Below are 24,093 nucleotides of genomic sequence, written 5' to 3'. Positions count from 1 at the left end.
TCTCCTGAAGTTGCCAATCCCTCAAACTTTTAAAATGGTGCATCGCATTAATGAGTATTTGGTACGAAAGAAAGGATCTCATATAACTTGATCAGCTCATCAAGGACTATTGATCAGCTTTAAAAAATATCCCTGTTTCTTGGTTCAAAAGTAGATTTTCTTGCCGCAGGTTAATTTTCTAATATCACTACTTAGAAAGGAACAAATGATGGCTCCAATTTCCTTGGCGATTCGGCCAGGTAACTGTACGACATCTTAACACTTTTCCATTTCAGTTCAAATTCGATTTAAAAAGTGCAGAAACATGGCTCAATGGAACGAGAGCTTAGGTGCATAATTTCAGATAGTCCTCTCCGACACAGACTATAAAACTCCAATAAAAACTTCGTTAAAAATAGAAGGAAAAAATTAGAAAATATTAAGACATCTTAACACTTTTCCATTTCAGTTCAAATTCGATTTAAAAAGGGCAGAAACATGGCTCAATGGAACGAGAGCTTAGGTGCATAATTTCAGATAGTCCTCTCCGACACAGACTATAAAAATCCCCTTAAACTCACATACTGTAGGCTCTGGGTCAATCATAGACAGCGCTAAGTAAAGAACGATGTGGGCACAATGTTTCTTTTTCTCCATATACGGGCACTTTGCACCGAAGGAGTTGTCGTAGAAAGTTCGAAAAGGGCTCATTCGATTGGAAATTGGAGTGGCTAGTGCCCTTTTTAATAGTCGAAAGTGATTGGAGGGCAACTAGCCCCCCCCCCCCCCAACGCCCATCCTTCCCCCAAACACATCCAATCAAAATTTTGAGATAGCCATTTTGTTCAGCGTAGTTGATTTCCAGATAGAAAATATCTTTTTGAGGAGGACACTCCCCCACAACCTCGGGGCAAGATTTTAAGTTATGCCATAGGGGCATATACGGTTTTTGATAGGCGTTGTCGTAGAAACTTCAAAAAAGGCTCATTCGATTGGAAATTCAAAGGGATAGTGCCCTTTTTAATAGTCCAAAGTGATTGGAGGGCAACTAGCCCCCCCCCCCCACGCCCCTCAGTCCCACAACCACAGCCAATAAACATTTGAAATAGCTATTGTGTTTAGCGTAGTGGATTTCCAAATAGAAAATATTTATTTGAGGAGGACACTCCCCCACAACCCTCAGGGCAAGAATTATAAGTTATGCCCTCGGGGTATATCAGGTTTTTATTGAAATCTTTGTCGTAGAAACTTGAAAAAGGGCTCATTCGATTTGAAATTCAAAGAGCTAGCACCCTTTTTAATAATCAAAAGTTATTTGAGGGCAACTAACCCCCCTCTCACGCCCACTTTTTCCCCAAACACACCCAATCAACATTTTTAGATAGCCATTTTACTCAACGTTGTTGAAAGTTTTAGAAATTAGCTCTTTAAGGATGAAAACCCTCCCCCCATAGCCCCCAGGGCAAGGGTTGTAAGTTATGCCCTGGGGGCATATAAAGTTTTTATTGAGAGCGTTGTCATAGAAACTTCAAAAGGACTCATTCAATTAGATATTGAAAGGGCTAGTACCTCTTTTAATAGTTGAAAGTGATTGCATAGCGACTAACGCCCCTCTCACGCCCACCATTTTCCCAAACACATCCAATCAAAATTTTGAGATATCTATTTTGTTCAACGTAGTTGGAAGTTCTGGAAATTAGATCTTTTAGGATGATAACCCCCTCAGAGCCCTCAGTGCAAGGGTTGTAAGTTATACCCTGGGGGCATATAAAGTTTTTTATTGAAATCGTTGTCGTAGAAACTTCAAAAAAGGCTCATTCGATTGGAAATTCAAAGGGCTAGTACCCTTTTCAATAGTAAAAATGATTGGAGGGCAACTAACCAGCCTCTCACGCCCACCTTTTCCCCAAACACACCTAATCAAAACTTTGAGGTAGCCATTTTATTCAACGTAGTTTTAAGTTCTGGAAATTAGGTATTTGAGGATGACAACACCCCCACAGCCCTAAGGGCAAGAGTTGCAAATTATACCCAGAAGCATATAAGGTTTTTATGTAACGCGTTGTAGTAGAAACTTCAAAAAGGGTTCATTCGATTGGAAATTGAAATGGCTAGTGCCCTTTTTAATAGTCGAAAGTGACTGGAAAGCAACTAACAACCCTTCCACGCCCACCATTTCTTCAAACACATCCAATAAAGATTTTGAGATAGCCATTTTGTTCCACGCAGTTCAAAGTTCAGGAAATTACATCTTTTAACAGGACACTCCCCCCACAGTCTTCAGGGCAAGGGTTATAAATTATGCCCTGGGGGCATATAAGGTTTTTATTGAAATCTTTGTCGTAGAAACTTGAAAAAGGGCTCATTCGATTGGAAATTCAAAGGGCTAGTGCTCTTTTTAATAGTCGAAAGTGATTTGAGGACAACAAACCCCCCTCTCACGCCCGTCTTTTCTCCAAACACATCCCATCAATACTTTAGATAACCATTTTATTCGACGTAGTTGAATATTTCGGAAATTAGGTCTTTAAGGATGACAACCGCCCCCCCCCAGAGCCCTGAGGGCAAGGGCTGTAAGTTATGCCCTTGGGGCGTATGAGGTTCTTATTGAAAGCTTTAAAAATTCAAAAGGGATGACTCAACCTGAAATTGAAAGGGCTAACGCCTTTTTCTCTAGTTTAGGGTGACTGGAAAGCGATTAATGCCTATCTCACGCCCACCGTTTTCCCAAAAATATCCAATCAAAATTTTGAGATATCCATTTTGTTCAACGTAGTTGAAAGTTCTGGAAATTAGGTTTTTTAGGATGATAATCCCCTCATAGCCCTCAGTGGAAGGGTTGTAAGTTATGCCCTGGGGGCATAAAAAGTTTATATAGAAAGTTGTTATAGAAATTTCAAAAAGGGCTCATTTGATTGGAAACTGAAATTGCCCTTTTTAATAGTCGAAAGTGAGTGGAGAGCAACCATTTCCCCAAAAACATTTAATCCAAGTTTAGAAAAAGCCATTTTGTTCAACGCAGTTGAAAATTCTGGAAATTATGTATTTAAGGATGACAAACCCCCCAGAGCCCCAAGGGCAAGGGTTGTAAGTTCTGCCCTGGGGGCATATAAGGTTTTTATAGACAGAGTTGTCGTAAAACTTCAAAAGGGGCTCATTCAATTCGAATTTCAGAAGGCTAGTGACCTTCTTGATAGTCGAAAGTGATTGGAGGGTAACTAACCCCCCTCTCACGCCCATCATTCCTCCAAAGATATCAAATCAAATTTTGAGATAGCCATTTTATTCAACGGAGTAGAAAGTTCTTCAAATTAGGTCTTTGAGAATGATACCCCCCCCTAGCATTCAGGGCAAGGGTTGTAAGTTATGCCCTGGGGGCATATAAGATTTTTATTGAAAGTTTTGTCGTAGAAACTTCAAAACAGCTCATTTGATTGGAAATTGAAAGGGCTAGTACCCTTTTTAATAGTTCAAAGTGATTGGATAGCGACTAACGCCCCCCTCACGCCCACCATTTTCCCAAACACATCCATTCAAAATTTTGAGATAGCCATTTTGTTTAACGTAGTTGGAAGTTCTGGAAATTCGGTCTTAGAGGATGACAACCACCCTAACAGACCTTAAGGTATGGGTTGTAATGTATACCCTGGGGGTATATAAGGTGTTTATAGAAAGCGTTTTCGTTTCCAAAAAGGCTCATTCGATTGGAAATCGAAAGGCATAGTGCCCTTTTTAATAGTCGAAAGTGATTGAAAGGCTTGACATTTTTATAGTAAAGATCGATGTGGGTATAATGTATTATTTATTGTTGTTTAGACCAGGGCACTTCGTATCAAAGGAGTTGTCGTGGGAACTTTGAAAAGGGCTTATTCAATTGAAAATAAAAAGGGCTGACGCCCTTTTTAATAGTCAAAAGTGATTGGAGGGCAACTAATCCCCCTTCCATTCCCACCCTCCACACCCACCCTCCCATTTGCCCATTATGTTTAAAAACTAAATGTTGCCTTAAGATTAAATCAAAATGAACTGTGATAATGCTAATTCCCAATAAGGACTCTCAGCAGTATCCCAAGAACGACTGAGGGTATTATGTTCAAACTTTCGGGGCTACTTCTGCTCTTAAAAGTTAACTAAATCAAAATAGCGTAAGTGTATCCTAGCTATTAAAGAAAGTAAACAGATTTTTTGCAAATGGTTTCAAGTTTTCCATTTCAGGGCAACTAGAGGAGGTATGAAACTAAATTAAACCCTACTATTTGTGTCCAGATTTTTAAAAGGGTGTATGTTGCTAAAAATTGCAGAAAATTTTTCTCCAGCATATAAATAGAAGGCCAAATTGTAAAGTCTTAAAAAACGAAAAGATTTAAAGTAGTATTTTCTTTTTCCCTGAAAAGACTATGTCAATATAAAATGAAGAAAAATTAATTAAAAAAACTTTTTCCACAAAATAAGTTTTTCAAAGAAAAATAAAGAACTCCATTTAACAAAAAACGAGCAAAAATAAAATCAAATAATCTACCAAGCATGAAACTACTACAAATCAGCATCGATAAATAAATGAAACCCAAAACAAACAGAAAATACAATAATTAACCGAGTAATTTCTGTTCGTTTTGGGTTTCATTTATTTATCGATGCTGATTTGTGGTAGTTTCACGCTTGGTAGATTATTTGATTTTATTTTTGCTCATTTTTTGTTAAGTGAAGTTCTTTACTTTCCTTTGAAAAACTTATTTTGTGTAAAAAGTTTTTTTTAATTAATCAGAGGGAACGCTGTAGCGTTGCCTATAGTAAAGGCCATACGGCTCCAATGTTTTATTATTATTTATTTTTTTTTCCCAGAGGCACTTCATACGGAAGGGTTCGTCGTAGAAACTTCAAAGGGGGCTCATTCGATTAGAAATTGAGAGTTCTAGTGCCCTCTTTAATAGTCCAAAATGATTGGAGGGCAACTAGCCCCCCCCATCATCCCCCCAAACACATCCAACACAAATTTTGAGATAGCCATTTTGGTCAGCGTAGTTGATTTCCCAGAGCAAGGGTTTTAAGTTATGCCCTGGGGGCATATAAGGTTTTTATAGAAGACGTTGTCGTAGAAACTTCAAAACAGGCTCATTCGATTGGAAATTCAAAGGGCTCGTGCCTTTTATAATAGTCGAAAAGTGATTGGAGGGCAACTAACCCCCTCCCACGCCTACCCTTTCCTCAAACACATCCAATCAAAATTTTGAGATAGTCATTTTGTTCAGCGTAGTTGATTTCTAGATAGAAAACATTTTTTTGAGGAGGAGACTCCCCAACAACCCTCAGGGCAAGGGTAATTTATGCCCTGGGGGCATATACGGTTTTTATAGAAGGCGTTGTCGTGGAAACTTCAAAAAATGCTCATTCGATTAGAAATTCAAAGGACTAGTGCCCTTTTTAATAGCCGAAAGTGATTGGAGGGCAACTGCCCCCCCTACACCCATCATTCCCCCAAACACATCCAATCAAAATTTTAAGATAGGCATGTTGTTCAGCGTAGTTGATTTCCAGATAGAAAATATGTTTTTGAGGAGGACACTCCCCCACAACCCTGAGGGCAAGGGTTTTAAGTTATGCCCTGGGGGCATATAAGGTTTTTATAGAAGGCGTTGTCGTAGAAACTTCAAAAAAGTCTCATTCGATTAGAAATTCAAAGGGCTAGTGCCCTTTTTAATAGCCGAAAGTAATTGGAGGGCAACTGCCCCCCCCTACGCCCATCCTCCCCCAAACACATCTAATAAAAATTTTGAGATAGCCATTTTGTTCAGCGTAGTTTATCTCAAGATAGAAAATATGTTTTTCAGGAGGACACTCCTCCACAACCCTCAGGGCATGGATTGTAATATTTACCCTAGGATCATTTTTGGCTTTGAGAGAAAGCGCTGTTTTAAATACTACAGCACAGGATCGTTTGCTTTGCAATTCAAACGGCTTGTGCCTTTTTTAAAAGTCGAAACTAATGTGAGGGCAAGTCAGCCCCCTCTCACGCGCACCTTTTACCCAGACACATCCAATCAAAATCTTGAGATAGCCATTTTATTAAACGTAGTTTTAAGTTCTGGAAATTAGGTCTTTGAGGATGACAACTCCCCCAGATCCCTCAGGGCAAGGGTTGTAAGTTATGCCTTGGGGGTATACAATGTTTTTTTTATAGACAACATTGTCGTATAAACTTCAGAGAGGGCTCATTTGATTGGAAATTGAAAGTTCTAGTTTACTTTTTAAGCGTCAAAAGATATTGGAGGGTAGCCAGCTTCCCCCCCCCCGCAAACCCTATTTTTCCAAATGCACCCAATAAAAATTTTAAGATAGCTATTTTGTTAAAAATAGTTCAGAGATTATATAATAAAAATTCCGGTGTTGACACAACCCACCAGGGCCCGACGGCAGGCGTTATAAGTTATCCCCTGGGGGCATATATGGGTCTTATGGAAGGGATGCTCGTATTAACTTCAATGAGGTATCAATTGATTGGAAATTGAAAGTTCTAGTTGACTTTTTAAGAGTCAAAAGAGATTGGAGGGCACCTAGCCCCCCCCCCCTCCACGCCCTTTCTTCCTCAAACCCACCCGATAAGAACTTTGGGATAGCTTTTTTTTAAAAATAGTTCAAAGACCATATAACGAAAAGTCAGGGGTCAACACAGCCCCCAGGGCCCGAGGGCAGGTGTTGTGAGTTATGCCCTTTGGGAATAAATGGTTCTTATTGAAGGAATGCTCGTAAAAAATTCAGAGATGTCTCATTTGATTGGAAATTGAAAGTTCTAGTTAAGTTTTTTCGAGTCAAATGATATTGGGGGGCAACTAGCCCCCCATGCCCCTTTTCCCCAAATGCATCCAATAAAAATGCATCCAATGAGATAGGCATTAAGTTAAAAATTTCTCAAAAGTGAGATAACAAAAACTCAGGTGTCGTCACAACCCCCCAGGGCCCGGGGACAGGCGTTGGAAGTTATGCTCTGGGGCATATATTGTTCGTATGAAAGGAATGCTCGCATAAACTTCAGAGAGGACTCATTTGATTTGATATTGAAATCCAGCTCTTTTTAAGAGTCAAAAGTGATCAGAGGGCAACTGGCCCCCCAAGCCCTTTTCCCCCAAATAGATCTGATAAAAAATTTGAAGCAGTCATTTTGTTAAAAATAGTTCAAAAATCTTATAACAAAACTGCTTTACGATAAGAAAAACGCCGGTGTCGCAACAACCCCCCCCACCCCGGGCTGGGGAAGGGGGTGTAAATATTGCTCTGGGGCAATTATGGTTTTTTTGGAAGGTGTGCTCGTATAAAATTAAGAGAGGGTTCATTTGAATGGAAATTAAAAGTTGTAGTTCATTTTCTCAGAGTGAAAAAGATCGGAGGGCAACTAGCCCCTCCTGCCCTCCACGCCTTTGGGCGTATCGGATGGATTTTACCCATCCGATAAAAATTCAGGTAAAGATTTTGTTAAAAATAGTTCAACCATCAGATATTGAAACTCCAGGGTCAACACAACCTCCCAGGGCCGAGGGACAGGCGTTGTAAGTTATACTCTGGGGATATATATGGTTCTTATAGAAGGGATACTCGTATAAACTTCAGAGATGGCTCATTTGGTTAAAAATAGAAAGTTGTAGTTCACTTTTAAAGAGTCAAAAGAGACCGAAGCTTAATCTAGTCCCCCCACGCCCTTTTTCCCCAAACCCATTCCGATAAAATTCTGAGATAGCAATAGTTCAAACATCACATAATAAAAACTCCGAGGTTGACACAAACCCATTTTTTCACTTTGATATTGTTATTCTGATATCAGTATTGATACTTTGATGAATATTTTTTTTTTTTTAAGTTTCATTTTGAAATAAGAAATTTTTAAACAATTTAAACTTTTTTCAATAAAAAACAAACACAAATTAATTAAAAAAAAATTTACGAAAAAATAATTTTTTCAAAGAAAAGTGAAGGCCATTTTAAACTTAAGCTCAGCAGATATAAATTCTTTTTAAAATTCAAACTTAAAACGACCAGAAATTACTATTAAAGAATAAATGAAACCCAAAACGAACAGAAATTAAATAAATAATCATAGCAAAAACATACAACAAGTAATGATATAAGTGAATAAATAGATCTTAAAGCGAGTAATACTTGGATTGAATATGAAAATAAAGCTTAAGACGAAAAAAATATTTTCCTATTGAAGTACAAATGAAACTTAAAACGAATAGAAATTAAATAAAAAATCAATGCAAACAACATACAATAGATATTAATGTAAATTAATAAATGAATCTTAAGACGAGTGGAACTTGAATCGAATATACAAAATTAAGCTTGAAGCAAACAAAAATCACCACAAACAAGAGCTTGGGTGTGACCTCCTTCACTCACCGTAAAAGTCTAAAACCTACTGCGTCATTGGCGCTTTACTGAAAACTATATGCGTCTTGAACAGTCTTGGAAAGTATTAACAACATCAAATTGAATATTTGATGTATAATGATATTAATTGTTGAAAAATCCATCAAGCCAAGAATTTATTTCGCTGTAATTGTATTTTTATTTTCAATGCTGTAAGAACTGGAAAAGAAAGTATTTGTAATATAATCCGTTTGCAGTTAAGCGCCAATGACGCAGTAGTCTTTTGGTTTTTATTTACAGATAGAAAAGGAGGAAGTATCCAGTCCCTTGTTTGTAAGAAAACCATATTCTTCTTTAACAACTTTAAAAAGTGCTTATAAGTTAAAATGAATATTTGATGTATTATGATATTAATTGCAGAAAGCTCATAGGTTCAAAATGTTACGTTTATTTTAATGTTTATTTTCAGAGATAAGTACAAAAGAAAATATTTGTCACAAAATTGGTTTACAGTAAAGCGCCAATAACGCAGTAGGTCTTAGACTTTTACAGTGAGAGAAGGAGGTCACACCCAAACTCTTGTTTGTGGTGATTTTTGTTTGTTTCAAGCTTAATTTGCATATTTTAATTTAAGCTTCACTCATTTTAAGATTTATTCATTCATTTACATTAATATCTATTGTATGTTTGTTTGCATTGATTGTTTATTTAATTTCTATTCGTTTTGGGTTTCCTTTATTCTTTAATAATAATTTCTGGTCGTTTTGGGTTTAAATTACAAAAGGTAATTGTATCTGCTTAGCTTAAGTTAAAAATGGCTTTGAAAAACTTATTTTTTCGGTAAAGTTTTTTTAATTAATTACTAACAAAAACATCCTTTTTGGTCCGAGGCATTAATTATGCGCAGCTTTCCACAATTTAATGTCATATTCGTCCATCCAACCTGAGGTTCACGTTTTTCGTATAAACCATAGAGGTTTGACCCATTCCATTTTCCAGCAATAAGCTGAAATAAGTGAATTAGAAAAAAAAACATACAAAAAAGGAAACTGTTGCCACCCCTCACAATCCTCAACGGGTAGAGAGCCATTCCGCTTTACTGAACATTAAGTAAATTGCTTATATTGAATGTACTATTCAGGTAAATGATTTGGTATATATTTGAAAGGAAAGGATTTAAAAGGAAGAGAACTGCGAGGAAAAGAAGTTTTTTTTGAAAAAAATAACAGTGAATGGATTGCTGTAATGTTTTATATCAAATGATTATACCATAAACAAGCTTGTCGTTACCACCGCTCCAATTCCCTGAAAATCTGGAGTGTCATTTGCACTTGACAAAAAAAAACAAATTAATTACCTCACACTGAAAACCTGATTTAGCCAGTTAATTTTCAATTGGAAACGAATGGATTCAAAAGGAAGGAACCACCAGTAGAGAATATGGACATGTTAGACTATAGCAATTACACTGATTGGTACAATTGCACTGACATCGAAAAAAATCGAATTTTTGAAAATTTGGTCATGTTTAATTTCTTTGAATGTTGTAAGAAAAAAAAAGCTGCATAAGAATTTGTAGCCTATTGTTTTAAATAAAATTTAAAATACACTTTCTCTCTTTTCTTTATTCAGTAGCAAACAACAGTAAAATATAGGACAGAGACAAGAAGCAATTGCTCGTTCTGACAGTAAATTTTTCCCTATTTTGAACACTTTTACCGCACCAAGGAATTCCGTCAACGTGCTCTTTTCAGTACTTTATGAAAAAGAAGCTTTGTTTAGATAGACTCGTATCGAATCGCAATTTTGTTATTATGATACCTAGTACAGCTGTTTAGAATACAGAGCAATATTGCTCTTTCTTAAATTTCATTTTGTCGTATCTTGTACACTGCCACATCTTGTCCTTAAAGTTTTTCTGTCATATTTAGTTTCTCTTAAAATGCGGCTTTCCTTTTTTTTTTACATTATACCTTTCTGTTTAGAAAGATTCGCCTATGCAAAAATCAAAATATTCTGGTTGGTATACTTTGTCACAGTCTTCATTAAGATTTTTTACCTTTCTTTTATCATCATTTGTTTTTTAACTTTTAGATTTGTACCAACCAACCATTTTTGGCTTCTTTGTTCTTCTTATATGATGGTAAATTTCTCAAGCCACACTTTTATTTTAGCTTGTTTGTTTGCAATGCATTTAAAAGGGGTTAGTGCTTTAAGCATTTGTGTTATATTTGTACCACGTTATTATGAAATTAGTTGTCAGAAATCGATGAATAAAGCGTGAGCAATTAATTGTGAACCAACTGTGAAGTTTTCATTGTGAACTTTGTGAACATTGTTTTCATTGTGAACATTGTGAACTGACCGTGTCTTCTTTTTTAGGCTCGCCTCTCCTCGTGTGCTGAGCAGTGAGAAATTCCAATATAGCCATATCCCAGATGCACGGATACAGTGAATCCATACCGTCACAACTCGTCTTTTCCTGCAAACACTTAAAGGCAACTGCATAATCTGGAGGCTCCAGAAATTGGCATAAAATGGCAGCCTACAAAGATCAAACAATTAATCTTATGGATATAATTTGACTAATAGGTTCTTAAATTGACTTTGTTTTTAAACAATAAATTTATAAGAAATTGTCATTTCAGCTGTTAATTTCGATTTTGGGTCTTTAAACAATAAACTGAATTTAGCAAAATAATCTGTCTGTCATTTTAAGAATCACAGCTCGTCTTTTCTTCCAAACCCTTGAATAGAACTCCCTATCCTAGAGACTTTAAAACTAGGTTCCCATGCAAGTGAACCTTATTCAACTCAGCCCCGTTTAACTCAAACTTCGTAAATACCAACCCCCTTCATTTCAACCCTCATTTACCCCATGCAACTCAACCCCCATTGGGCGTGTAACTGGTAACACGTTAAGTTGAGGTATATGGGTTTTGAATTGAATGAGGACTGAGTTGAACAGTGTTGAGTTACACTCACACCCCAAAATTGAGTTAAAACGACAGCCTATAGAGATTAAAAATTTGATTTTAGGAAAAACTGTGGCTTTTTTTTGTGAAGTAGCACATTATTTTTTGGGAGGAAAATTTAGAAAATTATCAAGGAAAATTACCAAAAAGGTTTCGGTTCAGTACGATTTAGTTTGATTCTGCATAAGAGGTTTTTGAGAGGTAGAACATATGAGGAAAAGAGGAAAGTAGGAAAACCAGAGAAAAAAAACCAACAAATTTGAAGTTACAACATATGAAATGAGGGGTACTGGAATCCAAGATCTAGAGATAGATCTGGGAGATACAACAAGGCAGAGTAATAGTAATATATTGCGTTGAAAAGTAGAGAAATGTAGGAGAAAGTATAGAGTTCGGATTAGCATCAGTCAAAGATAGGAACGGTGCCTCGATTATTGAAAAAGAAAGTGATTAAAAGTGATGGAAATAACATTTTGCTGCACTGTTAAACCACGATAAAGTCATAGGATATAGCGCAAAATATAATGAAGATATTTAAAAACACTGAAAACTCAAAAAGTTGGAGGTCAAAATAGTGCAGCAAGTGTGTTTTTGGAATGTGGTTCGAGAAACAAGATGCTGAAAATTAATTACGAAAATTTACTTTTGATACGTTTTTGATTTTGGGGAAAGTTAAATTAAACCTCTTTACAATAAAGGTGGAAAGTTTATTAAGAAATTACAGAATCATCAGCTTAACTTTAGTACGGATCCAATTACATCGACAAATCTCAATAAGAAGAACAGTGAAGTTTTAGGAAAGCAAGAGAGTTGAACAGAATTAGACGATTGGCTTAATAATTGAGTAGTATCTGAATCATCCAATCTCTTTCGGCCTTTATAGATTCTTACATGATGGACAAATAGATATTTGATTCAATAAACAAAGGATCTTTAGTGAAACCTTTATCCTTATATGGCAAACTAGATAAATATATTAAAGTGATTAGTGCTATATGCGAAACTAATATTGCCAAAGACAAGAAAGGAAGCGATGCTAGTAGATAGTTTGATGTGAAATCAGGCGATAGGCAATACTATCTTTGATTCTCAATCGCATACTTACACTTGTTAACTTGCTTGTTGTGGGACTACACAGGAGCGCCTCACCCAGCATCCATATATGCTTAGTTAGAATTTGTTTGACCGACGGGTCTCCTTCCCCACAAATTTTGATGGGAGTTTGTCTTAAGAAACAAATGAAAGGCTATGGCAGGACAACCTATCAGATGGAAAAGTAAATTTTTATAGTTTTAGTTTTAGGTTATGTATATTTTTTAAGTCCAAGGTAACGATATGGGCCAACAGAATGAATTTTTAGAGTTTTTGAGACTCTAAAGTGGGAGATTACGTAGAGAATTATTGATAAGAATTTCGGGAGGATAGTTTCAGTAACCTAGGTAGCATTACTAGTAAGGAAAATCCATATTTTCCCTAATACTAGGATGCTAAAGGCCTCAGCGGGAAGAAAAGACGAATTAAAATTGAAATAAACCAAAAATATTCAAAATTACTATTTTCCAAGTAGGGATAGCTCTGTGCCACGGTTTGTTGATTAAATCACAAGGGGCTCTGCCCTTGGGGTCCTTGACTCCTGTACACTCATTTTGTTGTGCATTTTGGCCTGTGGCTTGCTTTGACTGTTATTGTGCTTTATGTAAATTTTCCCACATTCCGGCGTACTGCAACTATCAAAGTGCTGAGAGTGCTTAGTAACCCATTTTTACCCTGCTTTTAAACTTAGTAATGCGCCTACTTTTGAATTATATTGCTTGCTTATTTATTATTGACTGAGGGCTCCGCCCCTCTGCTTGTAGCCTATTTTTTTTATTTATTTTACTTTTTAATTCTTTTGTGATTACATATTGTTGTTTTGCATGGTTATTTTTAACCCATTGGTTTTTTCTGGGGGGGATGAATTACAGGACAATTAGGAGTAAGCCTACTCCTGTCACCCATGACCAAAATAATTCTAGTGCTAGGATTTTGGCTTTAGGTGTTGAAGGTCCAAATGAAACCACTAGGTTGTTGACATTAGGTAGTAGAACAGTCATTGCCAAAAAACTTTTTGAACATCTTCATAATTATGAGTGCAGGGGCCATTATGGTTCAATGTTAGAAAGACTTGGACCAGATGGCTCCATTATAATAATAGCTGCAAACCAATCAGTAGCTACTGCTATACTTTCAATTTCAGATATAGCAGTAAATGGTTGTAATGTAAAGTTTTTGCTTTGTCCTAGTTCCAACCCTGCTTTGCTAAGAAATAGAAAAGGAATTGTATTTATCCCATCTGAGGAGGTCACCCATCTGGATGACTTTGTCAAGGAGGTCCAAGTTAATAATAGAATAGAACATGTAGCATTAGCCTTTAAAAACCCAAGCCCTTCAGTTAGCTCCCTGGTTTGCACCTTCAATCAGGATGTTCAGTTCCCTCTGAAAGTCTCTGTTTGGGGCGCAAGGTATTTAGTTAAGCAGTTTATCCCTTGGGCAATATAGTTTTTCAATTCCCAAGATTTTCGCCGCATGGTTTCAAATTGCTGCAGAGGCAGAAAACGCCTACGATGTAGTAGGCAACACACTCATAATGAATGCCTCCAATTTGAAACAATTAAGCAAGATCGGATACTCAAGTGCCCTAAGTTCAGAGGCAACCATGCTGCTAATGCTAGAGAAGAGAATGCCCAGTATTCACGGAGAAGAAAGCAAATGTAACCCATTCCTTTACTAATAATACCCCCATGATGACTGCTGCAAAGGTCCCGAAGAAGGGAGTTCCAAACCAAACCAAACAAGTCCCTATGGCCCGTAATAATTGCTTCCCCTCTTTAACACCCAACGACCATCCAGTTGAGGATCTGAGCAAGAAATATATCACCGTCTTTGACAGTGCTGCAAAGCAGATCTCTTATCTGGCTGAGATAATAACATCACTTTGCAAACTAATATCTCAGACGATGCCAGCTAATCTTCAAAATGCAGTCCTTAGCCGCCTGTCCAACATTGCTGAAAACCTAAACAGAGTTGAATCAAGCCCTACAACCAGTAACAACCCACCCCAAACCAGCAGCCCAAGGGCCCCTGAAAGAAAACGTAAAGGAAAAGAGGCTATACCTAGCCCAGAAGTTAGTAGTAATAAGCTGCAAAGACCCAGGTTAGCTCTCTCACACACAAATGACTAGCTCCCTTTCAGTGTTCCAACTAAATATCCTGGGATTCAACCAAGCCAAAAGAAAAGAACTCCAAAATATTTTAGTCAGGCATGCTCCTGATATTTTCCTACTTCAAGAAACTTTCTTAAAACAGGAGATTATTGTCCATGATTTCAAGGGGTACAATATTGCCCGTTGGGACAGAGTCCACAAAACAGGTGGTGGCCTACTGTCATTTGTGAAAAATGACCTAGCTTTTAGAATACATGACCCCAGTCCACAAGGGAAAATGGAGGTAGGTATAATTGACATAAAACAAGGGTACTGGGAAGCAACAAGTGGATTAGTATTGCTAACTGTTATGCCCCAAAGACAAATAAATTCTCCCTGAATCAATTCAAACTGATTGTGAATGCATGTGGCCCTGTGAAAATAATTAGTGGTGACTTTAACCTGCACCACAGAATGTGGGATACTGTATCACCAGAAGATCTAATTGCAGCCGCTCTAACCGATTACATCCTGGAACCCATAAATAAGTTGTCCCTTGTCACCCCCAAAGACCTAAATACACGGCTGAACCCTCAGACAGGCAAGTACTCAACCATTGACCTTACTTTCATATCATCAGATATTGTAAATAGTGTAGAAATTCAGAAACACTGTGACTTTGACTCTGACCACAAGGTTCTATCATTAACACTAGAGATTAACCCAGTAAAGTCAGGTTCCAACCAGTGAAATTCTGGAAATTCCAAGACAAACTCTCGAACTCCTGGAAACACAACTTAAACCAAAATGTTTCAGAAATTAAGACGAGTGACGAGTTAGTTTAATCATAATCCAATAAGAGTGATTCATCCATAATAGCTTATTTATGAGGTATATTTGATTAAATGAAACCTCATCCAACGATAAGAAAGAGCGCTCCCCTACGGACAAGTAACGGCACTACATACTATATTGAGAAGAAAAAAGCGCATTAGCACTCCTCTACACCCATCGCACTTGGAAATAAAATAGTTTTCAAGCACAGGATAGCAGAATTCAAAAAGGAACAAAAGACCGAGACACAAGATGGATGGAGAAGGCTCATTGAAGAGAAATTTGGCCACAACACCGTTCAAGAGCTATGGAGAAATTTTCAGGTTTTTTCAGGTAAAAAAAGGAGAACACTCATCCCTGCAGAAATAAAGATAGGAAGGATTACAGAATTTTCTACTAATGGAAAACTAAATCTGTTCTTAAAAAAACTTCTTAAAGTAGATAAACCATCACAGCTCACATACCATCAACTCGGTCTAAAAACGGTACTGTACCACTTTCTCACTTCAGCTTTCAGGAAGTTAAAGACACCATTTCAAAGCTCCAGCCTGGTGCAACTGGCCCTGATGGAATTCACAATTTAATGTTGAAAAATTTGCCAGATATATTTGTTGAGCTACTGACAGAGTTATTTAAATATCTGTCATAGAGTCATCAATACCATCTGAATGGAATAAGGCATCAGTGATCCCACTTCTAAAGGCAGGAAAAGACCCTAGGCTGGTTGATTCATACCGCCCCATATCACTCACCTCTTGTGTTACAAAACTAATTGAGAGGGTAATAAAACAAAGGATTTAAACCCCATTATCAGACCACATTCAAATTGAAAAGCTCGGATTTCTCCCTGGAAGGAGCACCACAGATGCCTCAGTTAGACTAGAGAATCTGATCAAACAAAACTTCAAAAAAGGAAAAGCAGTACATGTAATATTTTTAGAAATGGAATCAGCATTTGATAGAGTAGATGTGAAGCAACTAATCAGAAAGCTATCTGTAATGGGCTTACCAGACCTACTGGTAAATTGGATCCACCAATTTTTGATGCGTAGGGAGGTCTAGGCCTCCCTGGGGGGCTCCTTCTCAGAATTGAAGAGGAAAGCCTTTGACACTTGACTTCCTCAAGGGGCTGTTCTAAGTCCACTTCTCTTCTCAGTTTGTCAGGATATAAGCCTGGAAAATGTTCTTGGAGCAGAGCTCTTTCTGTATGCTGATGATATTGCTGTTGCAGTTGTGGTGAGAGACCCTGTATGCTTACAGTCAGCCTCTCAAAAAGCTGTAGATATGCTATCAATTTGGGCAAAAAGTAATAATATGATCTTCTCAAGCCAAAAGTCAGTTAGTGTGTTTTTCCACAAAATGCATAACCTGGATACTTTCAAACCACTGGTGAAACTGAATAGACATGGGATTGTGGTTGCAGAACATGCACGCTTTCTGGGAATTGTATTTGACCAAAAACTGACATGGAAACCCCATCTGGATGAGCTGATTGGCAGTCTCAAACAAAGTCAAAACTTCATTAATGCTCTCTGTCTTGGAAGAAGAGGAGCCCCCACAGTCTTTGCTTCAACTATCGTCAAGTCAGTGGTGATATCCAAGATAGACTATGGATCATTTATATATGGATCTGCCAAGAAATGTCTCCTCAAGAAACTTGACACTACCCTCCATGCAATCTCATGAAGAGCCCTTGGCTGCCTAAAATCAACTCTTATTGCAGCTATGTACTCTGAAAGCAGGATCCAGTCCCTTCACTTCAGAAAATATATCCCCTTGCAAGATGTTTTGCAAAGAATATAAGAGTCAAGAACCACATTATCTACAAAAGAATCTTTGGCCACAGCAACCCTGGTGTCTGCTGCAAACCAAAAGATATGCCCTCTTTTCAGAGATTCCTTTGCCTTCCTGGCATGGAAGAGTTCATAGAGAATGGCAGGCTGACGGTTAATTTGGATGATGATTCTCCCAGCGCCTCCAAAGGAATTGGGGAATTGATTATTCCTAAGATCAGCATTGAAAAAAAGGAGGACCTCCCCCAAGCTGTGAGGAAAATCATATTCCAGGGAAAGTTGGCAGAATACCAGGACTACATCCAAATTTACACAGATGGCTCTAAGACAGAAACAAAATGCAGCTGTGCAGTAGTTATACCCTCCCAGGGCCTGTCTCTTTCCTACCGTTTACCCCCCTACAAGACAATATTCTCTACAGAACTTATGGCACTTAAGTTTTCTCTTCAAGCCATAGCAAGCCAAACAGAGACCAAAAATCGGAAGTATATTGTCTGCACTGATTCACTGTCAGCTCTGGACTACCTTTCACACCAGCAACACCAAGCAAGAAATGTTGCCATGGAGATAGAAAATCTGACTACACAACTTACAAGAAAAGGTATATCAGTCTTATCTATATGGGTGCCAGCACAGTGTGGTGCAAAGATAAATGAAATAGCAGACTAGGCTGCAAAGAAGCCATCTATCTGGATTTGTTCGCTTAAACCCCTATTACGAGTCTTGAACTCCAATCTTAAATCAAATGAAAAATTTTAGAGGTAGAGAAGGCTTGCCTCTGTTCTGTCCACACCCAGGTCTTGGGTCTTCATAATTACAAGCAGCCATCAAAAGAAATGTACCTCTCATCTCGCATCCTTTCAACTTGTCTCTTTCGTCTTAGATGTGGCCATGCAAGGACTAAATCAACACTCTTCCATTGGAAATGACCCCTTCCCCCAACTGCGACACATGTGGAGTGTACGAAGACATACGTAACATCATATTCAACTGTAAAAAATATGAAAAGGAGAGGAAAATACTAAGGAATTGCTGTGAGAGGGCATTTAAAGCATTCACAATGCGCTATGTTCTGGGACATTACACGTCTCCTCCTTGGGCTAGACAACTAAGCACAAACCTTTTAGGTAGATTTGTTAAGACTACTGTTTGTTTTTTTTTTTTTTTTTTTTTTTTTACACCCTTATATTAGTTCATTTTATAGTCATCACAATTTTTATATTTTTTCCTTTTATCTATGTTATATCAGCTTTTTTTTTTTTTTTTTTTTTTTTTTTTTTTTTTTTTAGTTGGCGTATGTGACAGGAATGATGTATATTGGCATTATTTATTTAATTGTGTTGCAATTGTATTTTAATTGTTTTATGACAAAGCAGTGCTGAATTACTCTGATTCTTGTTTTTCAACGCAAGCATTTGCTACATGTGAATGACCCCCTACCAATAGCACAATAAGTGATACCTGACATGGCTCAATGAATATTGACTAAAGTGACACCCAAGCAAGCTAGTGATTACAGAAGGCACAGAATAATCGAGTGATACGAACGCATATGACCGATTGGTCGAACGCGTCAAACCCCAAACAACAACAACAAAGGCCTCAGCAATAGCAGTGATCAGGCATGAATCTGACATACAGGTGTTTCGAAATGCTGAGGACGATTGTCTAAGGATATAGCTACTCGTTGTTTGATTGACTATATGCGACGAAGTTAAATGCTTCAATAAAAATGTCATTCAATCCCACCTGCAGTAAATTAGATTCCATTGAGACTGACACCTACACTGCTGGGCGGAGCGAGGGGGGGAGGCTGAAATCAACAAAGTTGATGTTGCATAGATAAAACATCTAAACCGGCTGCAGGCGTTCGGACACAAGAACTGTTGATTACAGAAAATAAGGGAAAACATTTAGATGACCATATACAAGCGTTTCAGCCCACATTCCTAGGAATACTTGGAACAGGTGGATATCCCGTATGCCTCTTAGTTTTCGGTCCTGTCATTGAAATCTACTCACAAGAAACTTAGCTTGACTTCGTTTAGACCCACATCACAAAGAATATTTGGAGGGGGGATACCCCTCATCCCTAATTTATTTCTGTCTTGTGAATTTTTTTTCACTGGAAGTTACTCATGAAAAATTGAACTTGTCTTATATAACTGTAATTAGTTCATTGACTATTCATTAATTTCCTCCAATCGTTAGCAAACGAAATAAAAATCTCAACTTCTTGGCTCACCGCTTCTAATTTAGCACAACAATGGTATATACAATAATTCGCGTTTTAACATAGGAAAGCATTGATGCTAGAATTTCAGCCCCTGTGACTAGGTAGAATCAACCCCTGTGACTAGGTAGGCACTGTTGCCACTCAAAAATTCACTTACTTCAGTAGATTTTTGCATTTTTTGACATGCTTTAATCATTCTCCTAAGAAGTGCCTCGTCCATAACTGTCTTCGGAACAGGTACGCTGAAACAATCACTTGAGCTAGTACACGCTTCTATGTACCATCGCATTGCCATATTATACCGATCCTGAGCTGAAAAAAGAAGAAGAGGAATAATAGGACAATCATAATCCAAGGCCGTATCCAGAGGGGGGAGGGGGGGGGTGAGGGAGGGAGTTAGGAGGTTTGAGCCCCCCCCCCCCAAAAAAAAAATGTTTGTCTGACTCGTAAAAACGTAACAAAAATGGATATAAACAAATTTTGTATGTGTTTTTTGAGGTTTTTCGTGTAAAGTGCCCCCTCCCCCAAAATTTTTTTTGAGTAAACACCCCCCCCCTCCCGAAAAAATATCCTGGGTACAGCCTTGTCATAATACCATTTGTTCGAATATAGTTACGAGGTAAAAGCGATTACGCAAACAATGAAATAGTATCTAGCGATTGAAGACTAACAAAGCCTCGTTTGTTTTACTTTATTAGTTAACTAACTAGTAGATTTTGCCTGTTTTTTTTTTTTTTTTTTTAGTAATTCTTAGTTAACTTCAAAAGTTTTTCTTTGACGAACAGCTTATTAGTTAACTAAAAAGTTGAATACGAAACTACTATTAAGAATCCTTCGTTGGTAGATATCTACAAAGAATTTCTGGCAGCAAATTCGAACTCGACCGCTCATGCATGCTTGCCAAAGGGTTGATTTCGGTCTTCTTCATTGTTTTGACTATTACATACCTCACCTACCTGAGCCTGATGGTCTGTTCCGTAACTTTTTGTACGGCTGACGCTATAGTAACTTCGAAATTTCTGCCAAACTTTCCGTTCTATTTGCAAAAGTAGACTTGTTAGTTGACTAACCTTTGTTTAATCGAACGCAATTCGAGTACCTAGGAATTCAAAATAAAACAGGTTGCAATACGAATCAGAATTAGCGCAAAGAATGGTTGGACAGCCGTCATTTGACCATTATAAAATCAATTTATCTCTGGGAGAGTAATTTTAATCTTGAACAGACTCTCAGCCAGATAGGGCTGCAGCATAAGTAATACAATTGTTCTTACTTCCCCTATTATAATATTGAAGGGGTTAGTATTGAAGTGCACCAAGTCTAACTCATCATTTTCAAAGTACTGATATCCCCAGTTTAACACGATGATTTTAGCCTCATATATGAAACAAATGGCGTTCCATTATTCACACCAATGGTGTATGCATTTCCTTTCTCCAAATATTGGAGGGTTCGGTGCTACAGTACACTAAATCAAATTTGAAAGTGTAGGTGTCACGAGATAACAAAAAATTTTGGTCTCAGATACGAAATAGAGTTTAGCGTAAATATAGAGTAGCATAAAATACCTTTTGATGCTTTCAGCCCGAATTAAAATTCATGAATTTGCCGAGGTGTTACGACAGCTACTGTAGAGCTAAAAAATACGCGTTTTTTTCAGAATTGCTGTTTCAGAACTTTATTTTGCTCTTTGTTTATTTGGTGTTTTCAAATTTTCAGTCAGATAGTTATCGCACTTCTTATAGCAGATTTACCTAACAATAATTCAACAATTTTGCCGAGTGCAGACTAAAAGAAAGCCGTTCTATCTTAATCTTTAACTTGTATTGTTTATATCTAGAAAATTAATTTTCACTGCTTAATTTACTTTAATAGTAACCTCTCAAATTGTATTGTGGAGCAACTGCTGCTTCCACAGCTGTTTTTCTCTTTTTTTCCTGTCACCAGTGGGCCGTAGCTCAGAAGTAGTAAGAAATGCTCACTCGAAATTTTCACTTGGTATGGGAATCATAAAAAGGGACAGAAAAATGTCAGCAAAAATTGTAAAATTTCCAGTAGTAAAAAAAATAATAAATAAATGCTCATGATGTACATGGTGACAAAAATACCATAACTAAGAAAGTAAACTTATTTTCAAAACAGCTTCATGTCCTACTCCTGAAGAATATTGCATTATCTCTCAAAGAACCGGAGAACAGAACTCCGTATCTCTTCTAGACTTCCTGGAAATAATTCAGGAAAAGTGGATCCTGAATACTAGATCCCAATTTTTTGGGTTGCTGTCTGGTATTTTTGATCTGATGCCTCTTGTTTTTTAATTGATCAATGCTATAGAAAGTGCGTAAGATGACGTGAACTTTGCTATATACGAAAATGCTTCGTTCATTTCAAATAATTTCCAAAGTTGCCATGAGGTATCAAATTTCTTTGATATCCTAGAGGCAACCTTTTGTCTAGACAACACAATTTTTTCTAACGCGGATACACAGATCTTCACCTACTAAAAACTACAGCTGACAGTGCTTTTCGAAAAATATGAAAAAGGGTAACATGTTGACATACTGGTAGGCAAAATATTCACATCGTATATGTTTTGCATAATTTTGTTTTTATTTTACAATACCGTGCTAAGTTATGATTCATCATGATCATGCTTCAACTTAAAATACTATTGCATGTCCAAATTCTATCAAATAGTCTTTCAGCTATTTCTTGAAGCTTTTCTTCCTAAAAAGACTTGATTACTTTCTATCAGCATTTTGGATAGTTTTGAGTAATCTAGATAGCAAACTGAACAAAAATCTCCCGGTTAGAAATTTAACTAGAAAGTGCAGGAATGTTATTTTGGCGAATGTTAGGAACGTTATCCTTTAAACATAAATTTATGTATTTATAGTATATAAAATTATATTTTGAAAGTTCCAACTTACTACCCTTAGCTGTTCCTAGATACCTTTGATATGTTAGGATTGTGCAGAGCATACAAATTAGCATAGCACACCGAAATAAGAAAGCACTGCAAAAATATAATACTAAATACAGATAGGCCGATGAAATGCCACCACGCTGATGGCATAGGTGGTACGCTGACTGGCTATCCGTATTTAGTATTATATTGTGGGTGCTTAGGGTCCTTTGATAAGTTCATACTCAAATTCTACTATAAAACTGAAATTATTATTGAACGCCATCTATTCTTCAAAATTGTCTTCTGGCAACATTGTTATTAACTTCTTTTAGGAATGTTATCCTATAATACATGTTCTAAATTTTATCTTTCTACTTTATTTGCTTAGTTCTCAAGTCAAATGAGATTTCTGATGACCATCAAAAAGAAGAAGAAAGAATATGGTGCACCATATCTGTCAATAGTCCCATTTTTATCTCATCAATCTATTAAGATTCCAGCTATCACATCTAAGGTATTTATTATCTACTTTCGTTTTTCCACTCAGCCCTAAGTTTAAAGGTACGAATACAAAAAGCTAATAGCTCCGATGTAGTTGCTATCATTAGTTCTAAAAGGATGAAACTTTGAGTCGATTCATGTTTTCGAGGTAAAATTTATGCTAAAACAATGTTCTTTTTGGCAAGGAGGGCAAACTCCCCACCTATTCTTCTGGCTGACATATTTTTTCCAAAGACATACAACCTGAAAACGGATAGTCGCTACAGACAAGGTGATTTCGTTTCCTGAAGGCAAGCTACGTGGATGCTGTCGAATACGGTACTACAAATCAGTTAATTTAAAATGAAGCTATTTAGCAATATCAACTTCCATTCCAATATCTTAAAACTGTTAAACTAGTAAATGATTATGTCTTCCTTGTTGACTTTTTATGAAATAAATTTAGAACTGTCGTCAATTGTGATCGAAGGGTGTCATTTCTCCTATGTTTGTTTGGCTTTTTTGACTAACTTGACATTGGTTCGACATGGGATTGTTATTGTTTTCTTGCTCAGCATTTTGTGTTTTATCTTGAGATGCAATAAGAGAAGTAGCCTCTTCCCAACGTAAAAAAATTTCTGTGTTGCCGGCTTCCGACTTTTTGCTGGCAAGAATTGAGCTTATACTTTTTTTCTTATGAAAAAAGCTTTGGTTTGCCTCGATTGTCCATAAGCAGCAATAAGGTGACACTGGGTTGAGAAATTATAACCTTGGACGTGTTATCTTTAAAAAATCCAAAATATCACCGAATTTTCTTCTGACCCAAAATTCAGTGAAATAGTACAACTTCTTTTTTAGAAAAACGTAAGCACTACATTTTTCAAAAACTGTGTTCCGTAATAATATTCACGTAAAGTATATCCTACTGCTGGGCCCTACAAAGGCAAACAAATGGAGCCTCAGACTCTGGTATCTCTTGTGCCTTTGATATGCGAGGAAGGCAGTTGCTTTACACAGAACACGCCCAGCTGGCCTACGACTTTTTGCGTGGTGGCTCTAGCTTCGCTCTAGCAATAGCTTCCAGACACCACATCAGGTTTGTAGAGGTTAAGAATAGCGTTCTAAAACAAAAACAGTGGCGCTATCAATAAATAAAAAGAAGATACAATTCGCTTAATCAAGTTTCTATTCGAAAACATAGCATACCTAGTCTATTGTCAGGTTTTAAGGAAGTCTATATACTCTTAATATAATCAAATATCGCAAGCCTACTCAAGTCTTTTCTAACAATTAAGTTCATTAGTTTGTTGGTAGGTTTACTGGGAGAAAACACCAGAGAGCTCCT

The 24,093-nt window shown here is 37.1% G+C and overlaps 1 protein-coding gene across 2 annotated transcripts in view; it reads right to left on the bottom strand.

The window, feature by feature from the left end:
• Positions 1-24,093, bottom strand: part of IntS8 (integrator complex subunit 8) — an 81,784-nt gene that overhangs the window by 5,971 nt on the left and 51,720 nt on the right. For both annotated transcript variants that reach the window (XM_089104849.1, XM_089104850.1), the window contains 2 exons: positions 19,518-19,672; positions 10,706-10,885 (listed from right to left, as the gene is read on the bottom strand). In XM_089104849.1, coding sequence (XP_088960975.1) covers positions 10,706-10,885; positions 19,518-19,672 — 335 coding nt within the window. The remainder of the gene's footprint in view (positions 1-10,705; positions 10,886-19,517; positions 19,673-24,093) is intronic.

The sequence above is a fragment of the Artemia sp. Qi Xiang Cuo genome, chromosome 19 (genome assembly GCF_049724085.1).
Source record: "Artemia sp. Qi Xiang Cuo chromosome 19, ASM4972408v1, whole genome shotgun sequence".
In the NCBI taxonomy this organism is placed as follows: domain Eukaryota; kingdom Metazoa; phylum Arthropoda; class Branchiopoda; order Anostraca; family Artemiidae; genus Artemia; species Artemia sp. Qi Xiang Cuo.
The sequence above is the reverse complement of the archived record's forward strand: the minus strand, read 5'-3'. Positions and strand labels throughout refer to the sequence as shown.